A 14,086-nucleotide genomic window follows, 5' to 3' on the forward strand; every position below is an offset into this window, starting at 1 on the left:
TGCACAGTTAAGTCGAGGTATCACTATAGCTGGGCCATTTAACTGGACTACTGTCCTTGTCCCAGTATACAAGCATAGGAAGGCAATCAATTTATTGACCGAAGCATGTCAGACTCCTTGACAATAGGTGGCGATATGTCCCCTTTCATCTTGTTAGTACAGGACCTTAGTGGACCAAACAGTCGACAAACAAGTTAGCTATGGTTAGCTAGCGGCAACCATTTTGGACTGCTCTACAGCTTAGTACATTTCGTCTGTCCAAAAATGCATGGCTCTGGATGTAGATTTCACCATGTTGTTACCGTCTTATACTTCTGTCACCCGTTTAATACTTTCGACTTTGAGGTCAAAGCTGTGGCGACACTGTGGAGCAAGCTTACAGCACCTAGGCTAGGCTGATGACACATCTATCATTAAGCTCAGGTGAAACTGAAAAATAACAGACATCTGGGGGTTAGGAAGAAAGTCATTTCCACGAAGACAGCAACGAAAATGTCTAACTCGAGAGATGACGAGATTTGGTAACTTCTGTCTATAGGGGCCGAAGCCGAAATCATCAGACAAATCAAAGGAATGATGAGAAACTCTGATTTTGAAGACCAAATTACGAACTGGCTAAGTGACTGCAGTGCAAGTCATGTCTCCTGCGTGCAAGCGCCACCCCTTGCCCAAATCAATCAGAATAGTCAGTCAGTGAGAATGCTTCTTACACATAAAATCTCCTGTTGTGAGTTCATGTGATAAAACAGTTTAGAAGAGAGCATCATTTTTCTGTTTAAAATTTAAATTTCCCAATCTAAGGTAACTCTGATAACATTAGCCTACCAGGGTTATTTATTTATACTTCGATCTTCATGTGTAAAATCTGTGCAGTGCTCCTTTAAAAATTCAATGATCGGTGCATGTGTGTGTGTGTGTGTGTGTGTGTGTGTGTGTGTGTGTGTGTGTGTGAAAGAGAAAAAGAGAGATCAGCTTGTCTGTAAGAGTGTGCTTGTGCAAAACCGTCCACACAGACTGCAGCATAGTAAACCAACGCCAAAACAGCTGACCAAAATGACTGATTAGTGGCTACAGAGGACAAGCATGTCCAGCTCCATATCTTAATGTTCCTCCTCCCACGCCCTCTCTGTCTCTGACAGCTGAGAGTCCTTTGGACTTAAGCCTTGAAAACAACCATCACGTTGTTATTGAAGAAGCTGGAGCCCGGGGTGGTAGCACAGGCTCCAAAGGAAAAAAGTCAGTTTTCTTGCCCCCTTTTACCCCTGTGGGAAACTGCGAGACCGCCCCTGGATTAAGTCCCCGCCTTTAAACTCAAATAAGAAGGAAACTTCAAAGGCCGTCGGCCGCCGGGGCTCCGCCCTCGCGCTCCCGGACGGCTTCACAAAGGATTTGCCGACGTTCGGGAATTCCGCCTCCAGTTCCTTTTATAGCGCCACTCGTGCGCTGGCAGCTCTCCAGGTCCCCGCCCATCCCGGTTACTTTGACAACACAAAGGACTTCACGGAACTCGCAGGCGCCGCCTCCCTTTCCAAATAAGGGCAGTCTCTCCATGTACGGCAAACAATCGGTGCGAGATTGCCCTTTTCTCTTCCTTATCCCGTTTATATGATCGGAGAGGAACTGCGCTTCAGGTTGGAAGCGGTGCGATCATGGCCGAGCGAGTCCAGCAGCCCCCAGCCAAGCGGCTCTGCTGCAGGCCCGGCTACAACCCGGCGTGCAGGCAGGGGCAGCGGGCTGGAGGAGTCCTGTGTGGCGGCGCAGGGTCCGCTCCGGGAGGGTCGGGGAATGGAAAAACGCACAACCCCGAGTCGTTGCTCGACATCGCGGCGCGCAGAGTCGCGGAGAAGTGGCCGTTCCAGAGGGTGGAGGAGCGGTTCGAGAGGATCCCGGAGCCCGTCCAGCGGAGGATCGTATACTGGTCATTCCCGAGAAGCGAGAAGGAGATCTGTATGTATTCCTCTTTCAACGCCGGGGGAGAGGAAAGTGGAACTAGCGGGGACAATAATGACGAGACCCAGCTGCCTTTCCTACGGGGTGTCACTCTGCTAGAGGGTGGCTGGGTGGACAACGTACTGCAAGTCGGTGAGTGGACCATAACGTTACAAAAAAATGCAGGAAAACAGCCTGCAATAAACAAAACATCTAACTCGCACTGTTTGCCTTTTTCTATGGAACCGTGCCAGACTTTTAAAGGGCTTGTGCTCGCCGTCCATAGCCTTGTGTATTATAAACAATGCAGGGTATTTCCACACCAGTCTACCCTATAGCTGTGTGAGAATAGCCTATTTTCAGATAAGCCCGTAATAGTAGCCCACTTCTCCTTGTTTTTGCCCACTGAGCTGCGCGCATTGAATTGCCCAGAGCCATCCCAATTGGAAGCTTAGCACTTTGTTCCTATTTTTATGTCTTTCCAGCTCTCCATGCCCCCACCAATGGGTACGCAGACAAAAGCCCCCTATATCTTTTCACCGCTGGCTAAATAGACGATATTTAGAAAGGGTGGGAGGGACGGTGATTTAAAGCCACAGTGCTTCTATTTTGTTTGCCAAACACCTTTGTGAGGCAGACTGGAGCTTTTCTGCTGTCTTCCCAGCATTCAGTTAAAGCCCAGGGTATGTGCAGCTGGTAAAAGGGAAAGATGCATGTTTTCTGTCCGCTGCATTATTTGTGGTAAAGCTGGGAGTAAACAGAGGTGCTGTAGGCTCAGCAACCCCCTGCTTGCCTCCCTGCCTGCCTGGCTGGCTGCCTTTGCCAGAGCCACAATATTTCACTGCAATCGTCAGTGCAATAGACTCAGCTGTCAATCCGACTCCCCACCCTTGGAAACGGTTCAGGATTCTAATCCCATTACCCTCCCCAGTTCATCTGAATCTTAATGCATTCTGCAAACAAGATTTTATGCATGATCTTCTTCCTCCTCCCACCCTCACCCTCTCTCTATCTCTCTCCCCTGCTCCCTTTTCCTCTCTCTCTCTCTCTCTCTCGCTCTCTCTCTCTCTCTCTCTCTCTCACTTCTTGGCTTACTATCCCTCCAAAGAATCTGTGTGGAGATGGCTTCAGCTCTTGTGGGCTCAGAGAATGTGCAGTGCACAATAGTAGCCATGGAGCAGGCAGACAGGCAGGCAGCTCTCCCTCCCTCTCTGGCCTGTTTACCAGATTCCCCAGCATTAGACTCATTTATGTGCTCACTCTTTTGGGGCTTTAGGAAGCTAAACACCCAGCACGGGGTAAAATAGTGTAAGGCGTCAGAGAGGGAGATGTATGTGTGTGTGACAAAGAGGGGAACGGGGTCATTTTCTTTGGCCATGCATGTGTTTTTATGTGTGTGAAAGAGAGAGGGAGAAAAGATTATGTGTGTGGGGGGGGGGGTTTTGATAAACACAGAGGGGGATTGTGCATGCATCTGTGTGTGCATGTGTGTCTTCGTCTGTACGGGCTGTCAGTCTCATCCTGCATGCTCACAGAGAGTGGAGGATGACAGGCGAGTACACAGCAGGAGGAGGGCATGTTATGCTGATTGCAATTTTCGCCCCAGAATTTTTTCTTCTTTTTTTTTTTGGGCTGGGGAAAATAAAGCCAAGGAAGAGAAAATGATAAATAAAAGATGCAATCTACTCCAGGGGACAGGCAGCCACTGGAGGATGAGGGCTTAAAAGCAGGGCAGCATGGGAGGGGGCTGTCAGCCACATCACACACCACATGTATTGGCCCATCAAACACATACAGTGGGTCTGGCCTGGAAAAAAAAAGTGCAGGGTGGTTGCGAGGGTGTGTATGTGTGTGCACACAAGCGTGCATGGCTTTGTGTGGCTTCCAGTGTGTGTGTGCTGTCAGTGGGATGGGATTCAGTGTTGATGATGAAAGACAGTAGAGCAATAGAATAGATGCGGAGGTTATTGTGTATGTGTGTGGGGAGCTAATATACTTGAATGGATCTGCTGTCGCTGTATTCCTCTCCTCCCCCTCTCATCTCCTCCACCTCCCTCTCTCCCAAGTGAGCAGCTATAAAACTCTCCATATTTACTCCCCTAAGGCCAACTACCAGCCCCCAGTCTCCTGTGATTATTTATCTTTTTCTCAAAGACATTAATCACACGCTTTTCTCTTTTTTTCCTCCATCTCTTTCCATACATCAGTGCTGCGGAGGGAACGGATAGGGGGATGGCGTTTAAGGGGAAGAGCAATAGATCGGGTGATATCAAGAAAAAGAGGGGAAGCCTAGAGGGAGAAAGTGGGTGGAAATGCAAAAGAGGAAAGAGGCATTGAAATGGTGATTGCAAGAGAAGGGGATGTCTGAAAGTAAAGAATGAAGCGCAGAGAATGGGAGAGAGTGAGATGGATGGGTTGTTCTTTCTCCCATGCGAGCTCATCTGTTCCAATGCCAGCCTTCCAGATAAATATTCATATATGAATGCAAGTGTTATCTAGCAGTCCGCTGCCTCTCCTGTTATAGCCGTGCTATAACTACCCAGCTTTGGTCCTCTTGCACTCTTTCTGCTGTCGAACCAGTGATGAATTTGTCAGCTGCTGAACAGGTAGTGGAGCACATACCAAACCCTCAACCTGTGTGAAAGGGCTCTGTGTGTAATAATACATTAAAAACTGCAAATGAATGTAATGAAATATGCATGTTGCTTCGGAGAACAGTCCCATAACAACCGCTGTCTGTCATGAAAATTACAGTGGGACGAGCTGATCACAGAAATATCAGTAAATCTCCGCCATGTGCCAAGTTTAGAATTTCTTCTGCTTGTCAATCAGACCGTGCCTTAACGGACCGCCACTTACCGGTATAGACAAACTTCCAGAGCTGCTTGCTCTGATCACAGCATCTGTTCTCCGGCCCCCTTGTGTAATTTAGACTCGGCAGCTCATCATGCTGAAAGGAAGGCTAGTATTATGGTGCCCCGTCCTCTAATTATAGAATTCTAATCCTATGGCTCTAACATGGCATGACAAAGCATGTTTGCACTTCATTACCCTCCTTCCTGTTTTAGTCCTCCAGCCTGGGTCAAGTTCATCCCCTCTCCTCTCATTCATATATGACATGCCCTGTCTTGCTCCTCCCCCCTTTGACCCCGTGTTCCCTGCATTTCTAGCTCCCACCCCCTCTGTCTGCCTTCAGGGCTTTGTGCCAGGAGGTAAATAAACCATAACCCCCACCACCACCACCACCACCACCACCTCACTCTTACTATCCTCTTACCGTAAGCCCCATGTCCCTATGGAGTGACATACTGATGCCTGGCATATGTCGCTCTCTGCAATGTCATTAGCGCAGGCTACATGCTACAGCCTATTTATCCAGCTCCCCTTGTTAAGCTAATTTTTCACATGAAGCTACATGTCATTTTATCATGCTGCTGCCCCAAATCTGAGTGATGAGGTTGTTGAGGCTGCTTTAAATTCAGCTAGAATGAAAGCAGATATGCATATCCTGTAGCCTATTTTGGTGTATTTTCCATGGTGGTGTTGTTGGACTAGATAGCCTATAATATTTTGCCTTTCCCCTGCTTAAAATATCACTGAATGTCCATGGCAGTCATGCCTGTTTGAGTGTGAATGTCATCCTCCTCTGCTCCACCTATTTCAGAGAGAGTGTGTGTGTGTGTGTGTGTGTGTGTGTGTGTGTGTGTGTGTGTGTGTGTACGTGCACATATGTGTGTGTCTGTCTTGTGCTTCTGCATGCTCATAACTCAGGTTAATTTGTTCACGCTCTGGAGAATCTTAATTAGGTTTCTGCGTCATCTACTCTCTCTCTCACCCTCTTTTTATCATGATGTCAATGAAACGGTGAAATAACAACCAGGCTGGTGGTTCCCTGTTTTTTAACCTGTTCCTTTTTTGTAACACAGATGGTGGAAATCATAACACAGACTCTCCTGAACCTTGTGTTTTAGCTCGTAAAAAAAAGAAAAAAAAAAGAAAAAAGAAGAAGCACGCTGTAGGTGTGAATAGAGGAGCTTCAGAACCATATGTCATTTCCTAGTGACTTTATATCACACGTGTGCTTAGCATTCAGACAGAACCGTGGCAATATCAGACATAATTTACAGCAATACAACACATAGGCGCAGACAACACCCGCAAAACAAAGGGGCTGATAAAACAACAAAGGATATTTGCACACACTAGTAGGTTATTGTTTGTGCGACAAAGCGGTAAGCCAAATGCCAAGGAGAAATCTGTACCGCTTACAAAGGTGGAGTAACGCCGAGCATGTTTGTGCAAGAACACACTCTTGTACACACACACACATTTGTACTCTGGACTTTTTTTGAACTAAGAATTCACAAGGCTTTTCAAAGGGCTTCCTCAGGTCCCGCGTTGACATTTCAAGCATTTCGTCCACGAAGGTGCAGAATTTAAGATGCCAAACGTAAATCTTGCATGAGCATGTTGTCTGTGAGAGACGCTATCAGGCTGAGCTGGATTTCTGGTGGGTGAGGGCTTATTCTTTTTGTTTGTGTGTGGGCTGTTTCTTTTCATGTGGGTGGATCTGGTTTTATTTTTCCTGTTAGGTTAGAGAGTTCCTTTATCTTTTTACAATGCCCGTCGAGAATGAGCCCACATGCCTACCACCAGAGACGAGAGAGAGACAGAGACAGAACGCTTCCGAATGTGCTGTTTAACTGCATGAAACCAATATGGTGTAAAGAGGCTCAACTTGTGACTCAGGACTTAAGGAGACGCTGACACTATATGACTCAGGACTTTTAAAAAATAATTTCCCAAAAATCGTTTGATGTTATTCTAAGTGATAATCTAAGGAGCGGTTCTTTCTGTTTTTAGAGGAATCTGGCAAAGTAAACCTTGAAGTCAGTTAATCAGATGTCTTCAGTGGATGGAGCTCTAAGGTGAGAGTGTTGAAGGAGCAGTGATCCTGGATCCGGTGCCTCAGGTCTACCCCCGGCCACGTGACCATCCCTGGGCTTGTATCGTCATGGAAACATGGCTGAGCCTAGAGCTAGTGTAAACAAATGGCTGTCCAAGAGGGAGAGAGAGAGAGGGGCAGCAACCGCATCCATGTGAAGAGACATTGAGTCTTTGGGGAAAGTGCTCTCTCCCTCTGACTGACTGTGTGTATCCGAGAGACGGAGAGAAGCAGATTCCAGGCCTTTGTCCCATTATGTTGGCTGAATGGAAAAAAGATAGGATACATTTCAGCTGTTGTTTAATGAAGACACGTTAGCTTCGTCTCTCTGTGTGAGTGTGTGTGAGTGTGTGTGCATGTTTCAATAGACAAAATATTATATTTATTTTTAAATGTTTTCAGTTCCTAAGTATCAGTGGTGTTGAATAATATCTGGTATTACAAATCGTCCAGATAATGAGGTTTTGTTTACCTCTAGCTCCGAACAATATCTTCCATGTAAACTGAAGTCAGAATAAGCATCGCTGTAAATCTCAAATGTGTTTACGTGATAATTACTTTCATTCTACTCATAATGAGTTTCAGCACGAGCTCAGTTTCCGTCTCCGATTACTTACAGACAGTCAGCCCTAGCGTGCTTTCAGTCTGGGTGGCCCCCTCAAGGTTTAAACCCATAAAGCAAACCCTGATGCTGCTGTGCTGTACCCAACGAGTGATAGATGACCACTGGTTCTTCTGCTTGCTCTGTCATCTTCCCAGCACATCAGAAGTTTCCAGAAGGTCCCAGCGCTTGTCATAGCCCCAAACTCCAAACTCTAACCAACCCCATTCCCAGACCCAGATGTGCCTCTAGATAGATTATTCCCACCACAGACCATAACTTCCTCAAGCCAGCCATGTTCCATCTCCTACACCCAGTCATAACGGTCTCCTGCGCTTCTCATTTCCAAGACTGTACCCAAGATGTACCATTAGACTGCCCCTCTGCTGTCTCTAGCTCGCTCTGTCTGCTTCATTTCCAGTCCTTCCACCTGACTGGAGCCAGCCTCCCTCCCAGTCCCATTCCTTGTCCCAGACATAGCTGTTTGCTCCCCGCCCCTCTTAAATCACCATTCCCAGTTCCAGCTCTGGCCACCTTGCCTCTGCCACACTCCTACCAAGTCGCCCCAAGACCACACTTCAAAATTACCCTGCGTGCTAATGCTGGCTCCTTTTCACAGACGCTCAATGTACAAGATCAGCACGCATCACTCCTGTTAAAATAAACTAGCTAAAGTAATAAAGTTCCAGTGTGAGCTCTCTAACGTCTGCCCCAGTCCCCGTTCCAGCTTGACTTGTCTCCTGTCCCAGACTGTGGCTGCTGGGTGTGCGTCAGCACAGCTCCTCGGCTGGCTGACTCTGTCTAGGAATCCAGTGCTTCTTCCACAGAGCTCCTGCCCCTCTCTTCACTGTGAGCACAGGGAACGGAGCAGAGGGAGCGGGCGATAGAAAGGCTACTAAATCCACAATGACAAGGCCCTATTAAAAGATCTTTTTTCTATTTCATTTAATGACTTTTATTACCAGCCGCCCTTCTCTCTTCGATTTGGCAATAATAACAACAGGGGAATGCAGCACTCAGCGTTCTCCTATCTGATGCTCCCTTTCACTTTTTTTTTCTTTTTAATGAATTCCTCTTTGCACCAATGGGCTGCTGAAATAAGCACAAAGCAGGCCAAGACTCTGCTTACTGCAGTAGAAGGTTCAATGTATGTATACTGTGTGTGTATGTGTGTGTGAATGTGTGTGTGCAGTTACAACATGAGTACGAGAATATGTGTTAAAGACTACACATGCTTTCAGTGTTGCCTCAGAACAGAGTCTCTCTGTGCAGTTTGGTCAACAGCTGTTTCTCCCCAGAAGCCAAACAGCTTTGGATCAGCCCAAAGGCTACAAACAATATTTTGTGTGTGTGTGTATGTGTGTGTGAGTGTGTGTGCGCATAATCACTGTATACTTTGCTGAGAGAGTAGAAAGTTACCTGCTGTTGTCCCAGATTAAGGGCAATCTTTTTGATCTATCCCAAACAAAACAAAGGGTATAGCAAAGAATATCTCGACTTTGGCGTGTAGTGCTCGGTCTACGTTAAACTAACTTAAACCTTAGACGCTGCTCACCGAAAAGAGGCCAACAAGGCTGCAAGGAGGTTTCAGTGTTTTGTCAAACTAACTTTAAATCTGTGGAGTGTTGATTCACCCCTTATAGCTGTGTCCTGGACAAAAATATTCTCCACCAGATACACAGGACTTAAAGTAGAGCTAGATTATTTCTTTCTTATCAGTGTGTGAATATGAGTTCGTGTTTGACTTTGTGTGTTAATGGCTCGGTGAGCGTGTTTATGGCTGTGTGTTTCAGGCTGAATAAAGGTGAGGCATGTTAATGATAAGAGGCTGGATGACATTCCCGTCTGTCATCATTCCCACACTATCCCATTTCCACTCTTGCGCATGTGCTCACGCGCACACACACTTGCTTGCACACATGCTTTAAGACACCCATGGTGCCAGGGCGCCGGTGACTAGGCGCCTTAGAGTAAACAACAGCAGAGGATGAGGGTTTACCTGCCGCTGACCCCTATCGCACACACAAACACACACATACACCAACAGAGGTGTTCACTCATCGACTGGTCCCTCCCTCAGCATTGAGCTGGCCCAGTGCTGACCTCTTCACTTGACCCCCAGGGATTTACTAAAGCCAAAGGTCAATCTGGTCAGTCTGTCCCTCCAGTGGCCGATAGCTGTGCTTGAAAGACGGGCCCATGCTCACATTATTGTTTTCCAATAAACATCACCTGACCAAAGGAAAAGATTGCCGGCCTGATTGAATACTTGTGTCTTTTGCATGTTCCAATTTCTCACCTGAGAGATCAGTCAGAGAGGACAAAGTACATGCCCATTTTTTTTGTCCTTTTGTGGAACAATCGGGAATCTGAGCCAGATTGAGAGGGGGAATTTACCCCCTTCTCTCTTCTTGCCCGGCAGGCTCAAGTGCCGTGTGAGCTATGCGGAGGAGGAGGTCCTGGGAGTGTGAGGTGCCTCTGGCTGTGCCTGGTCCAACGATGTCGTGGCTGTGTGGCATGTGAGACATGCATTCACTGCTCTGTGGCGGAGCAGGGCTGAATAGGGCTAGAAAGGCTCTCCAGGCATGAGAGACAGACAAAGACAGAGAATGAGAGAGATTCAAAGGGAAGGAGAGGACGGCTTTCAACTGACTATGGAATCTAGTTTGCCCTTCTAAAGAGTTTTGTCTTGAAGGAGTTTTTTCTTGCTCATTTCTTTTCTTGCTTGTTTTTTTTAACCTCATTCCCGCCCTTCATCTTCCCATCATCTTATTTTCTTGCTCTTCGACTCCTAATCACTCTATACCTGTGCCTACCCTCCTTCCTTTTGTGCATTCCTTCCCTGTGTTTATAAGCTCTCATGATCTCTTTTTCTCCCCTTCTCAATTTTCCAGTTTCATTTCCCAAGCCAGGCAATAGAAACTCATATCTTATTTACACTGCCCCTATCTAGATACAGCATGTTTCCATAGTGTTTCCTGTGTCTGAAGTCCCAAAGGAAGGCTAGCTGGCTAGCTAGCTCCTGCTGTCAGTGCTGTGCTGAGTGCGAGCAGTCTGCATCCAGACCTCAGGGGCTATCACTCTTTCTACATTTAGAAGCTCTCTGTTTACCACTGTCTGGAATTAGCAGAGGTACAGGACTTGGCCTATTTGCTGTGGTGTCTTTCCCCCAAGTTTTTTAATGATCCTCATCCTGATGTTTCCCAGGTATTGAGGATCGTCCTGGAACCTTTTCAGAGTTCGGCATGCTCTGTCCTTCACAAATTCGTCACTTAGATCTTGGGTCTTCAACAGGGGGCCGCAACCTTGTAGGGCGTCCACAGAGAAAATATGTCTGAAAATGCACATTAACATGAATCCAACATATTTTAGCGAAGATTAATTGTCTTATTTGTACAATAAATGTACAGTACACAACGTTGATGATAGGCTGTTACCCATGAGTCTTTGTCAGGTGAATCTATGTTGTAAAAATATATGAATCTGTCAGTAAGTATCATTTTGATAGGGTAGTATTGTATGCACTATATAAAGGTATGTTTATATATGGGGGTCTCTGCTCCGTCTCTCTTTTACCTAACGTGTCGTTGGCATGAAAACCGATAAAGACCCCTGAATGAAGCACTCTGACATGCTGAATGCTTTTTGCACAGTTCATGTCACAGGGTCAACATTTTAACTCTGGCTGGATATTGAACCTGAGAGATGTTTGGGTTGTTGGCGGCCGAAATGTGTTTGTAGCACAGAGTATTGAAGATTGTCAAGTATCGAAGGCTGGCATCAAATGTCTGGTTCAATTCATAATCTTGTTTACTCATTATTAGATCAGATAGATCCTGATTTAAATGTAAATCTTAGTCTAAAGCAGCAATCTTGCCTACAGCAATCAGGCTGTGCAATACAGAACTGAATGAAACAAAAGATAGATAGCCAAAGTTCTTTATCTGTTGTATGTTGTTGTTTTCATGGCATTTAAATTGTATGCATGGTTGCTTGTAAATGTATGATTTATGAGTGTGAGGGTGTCTATATATATATATGTATATTTTTTATTGGGCTATGTTAAATCATATATAGATGTAGTTCTGCTTTTCTGAGTATAAATTCTGCATCCATTCAGCTGTTAACTGTGAGCATAAATAAACTCTGTATAAATAAAATAAAAGCTCCGTTTTATATAGTCAAAGTCCTTATATAGCTACTTGTGTTACACAATATTAAACACCTTAGAACGTCTTCTTTCCTTCGAACAAAAGCGGTTTTGCAGAAAATTGTGCTTTTATTCCACAAAGTAAGATGTGGAAAAAAGTATTACTTTTATATCTGAACCAAAACTGGGGCAAAAGCATCAGTACCAAAAAATGTGAAACCATACCCTGCACTATGTTTTAACAGTGCTGGGTTTGAATATGAGTATTTTGGGATACATTCACCGCTGTAAGATTTTGCTGGAGAAAAAAAAGGCTGTTAGGACTTTCTATCATTAGTGGGAAAATTAGCACCATAAATCAACGTAGCGTCTGCGCCGTGCTCTGCTGGTGGAGCCATACAGGGCTTGAATTTAGGTGAAGTACAGATCTAGCATTGTTGTCACTTGGCATTGTTGCGAATGCTTGCCACCGTGTGTTAATGCCACCCTGTCTGTCTACATTCTTCCCCAAAACTCTTGTCTGCCTGGCTGTCTGGCTAGCTGTTAGCCGGCTAGCTGTCCCTCCTGGGTGGCTACATCACCTCACCTCCTACCCCCCTCACAGCCAGTGACAGCCCAGCCCAGGGAGACATGGGTAATGGTCCTGTCTGATGTACAGCCTGACTCAATTGGACTGGATGGCAGACACACGCCTAAAATAACAAAAGGAGGGGAGAGAAAGAGAGGGGGGGTGGAGAGGGAGGAGGGGAGGGAAGGAGCGAAGCGATCGATAAAGCAGGGACACATCGCCTAATAAAGATTTATTCCTTTTTTTTCCCCCCCTCACCATCCGCCTTGGCAGGGCAGAGAGGGGGGGAAGAGAGAATGTGATTAGTGGACTTCTTCTCCCAGGGTGCCTCTGATAGCATGTGCGTACGCGTGCACGGCAGTATGTACACCCCAACGTGTGTATTTTTGCATCTCTCGTGTGTTTATCGCCTCTCCCTCTCCTGAGAGCAAAGGGGGTTAAAAACAGTCTCTGTCGTTTGTTCTGCCGGCACTGGCACTAGCAGCTGCAGCTGTGTCCCTGCCTCTCTCTCTTCCTGTCAGCTAATATTTAGTTAATCTTTGGTCTGGGACCTACGGGACTGGCCAGAGCTCCTGGTGCCCCATCCATCTCGCACTGATCTATATTCCACGCTGGATCCCTGTGCCATTAACCACCACCAAGGGGAGGAGAGAACGGGATAGAAAGGCGCAGAGGTAAAACGAAGAGGAAAGGGCAGATGGGTGGAGGGAGAGCTGTAGAGAGACAAGAGAGTGATGGAGAGGATGCAATAGAGGGAGGTGGGGGCTGTCTACCGTCTCAACACTAAATAAGAGGGAAAGGGAGGAGAGGAGGTGGGCCGGCTATTCCCGCCGTGCACAAAAACGTCTCCCCTTGATTTTGAGGAAAAATTTAAAAAAAAAATGCAATGCGAGAAATGTGCAAAGCGATGCATTTCGGCGTTGTGTTTATTTTCGGAGCCTCCCAGTCATTCTCACTCACCTTCCTGCCTTATTGGATGTCGCCCCGATCAAGTCTTTTATAAAGAAGAGCAGGTGGAATTACTTCAGCTGAAAACAGATTAAACAATGGAAAGGTGTCCACAAGGACGTGTGAGAGGTTGAGGTGGAAAAAGGTGGCGTAGGTGGAGGAGAAGGAAAAAAAAGAGGCAGGGGTGTGGGAGTGAGCGATCCATATGCATAGAGCAGGCCACTTCATTGATATGCATTGTGTAGTTATGAGGGGGTCCACCTGTGAAGGCTCCAAGTGCTGAGTCACTCACTAACGCACAGACTAAATGCTTTTATCCCAGACGCCTGGTCCATCTGAATGGAATATAATAAGCCATAAGTGCTTTGCTAGCAGCGGCTGCTTGCCCCATGGCAAACCCTCGCCCCTCACTCCCCTACTCCAAATCTCATTTCACCACTTTTATGGAAACAAAGCATGTACGCGCTCTGCTTTAATTACATCGTTTTTTTTCCTCCTCCTTTCAATGTTTTCTCTCCTCTTTCCATCCCTCTTTCCTTGTTGTTCCTCCTGCAGTGCTTCTCAGGCAGCCACAGAGAGCTCCCTCTTCTCACTTCAGCCCTTCTGTCTGCACTCTCCACGTACCCCCCCCTTCAGTCATGTGTGATCCCTTTGCTGCTGTATATGTGTGTGTGTGGGGCACCTGTTTGGGATCTCGGTGTGTGTTTAGGGTCATGCCTGCAGGTCGTGCGTAATGAATAGCAGGGCTGTTGCTGAGGCACAACTGGTCGAGACGGAGGTAGCTAGAGAATAGCGCACCAGTGACGGAAGGAGAGGAGGAGGATGGAGGGATGGATGGATGAAGGGAGGGAAGAGAGGATTGAGGGAGCAGGAGGACCAGCGAGGGAGGAAGGGAAGAGCGGTTGCGAAGCCAGTGAGCCTTAACCACCTTCTGTCAGTCTGTCT

At 46.6% G+C, this 14,086-nt stretch overlaps 1 protein-coding gene across 1 annotated transcript in view; it reads left to right on the forward strand.

Moving 5' to 3' along the window:
- The first annotated feature begins 1,604 nt into the window (after window positions 1-1,604).
- Window positions 1,605-14,086, forward strand: part of LOC125891015 (zinc finger SWIM domain-containing protein 6-like) — a 57,309-nt gene continuing 44,827 nt past the window's right edge. The window contains exon 1 of the mRNA XM_049580001.1: window positions 1,605-2,082. Coding sequence (XP_049435958.1) covers window positions 1,650-2,082 — 433 coding nt within the window. The 5' untranslated portion in view covers window positions 1,605-1,649. The remainder of the gene's footprint in view (window positions 2,083-14,086) is intronic.

Source organism: Epinephelus fuscoguttatus, linkage group LG6 (assembly GCF_011397635.1).
Source record: "Epinephelus fuscoguttatus linkage group LG6, E.fuscoguttatus.final_Chr_v1".
Lineage (NCBI taxonomy): Eukaryota > Metazoa > Chordata > Actinopteri > Perciformes > Serranidae > Epinephelus > Epinephelus fuscoguttatus.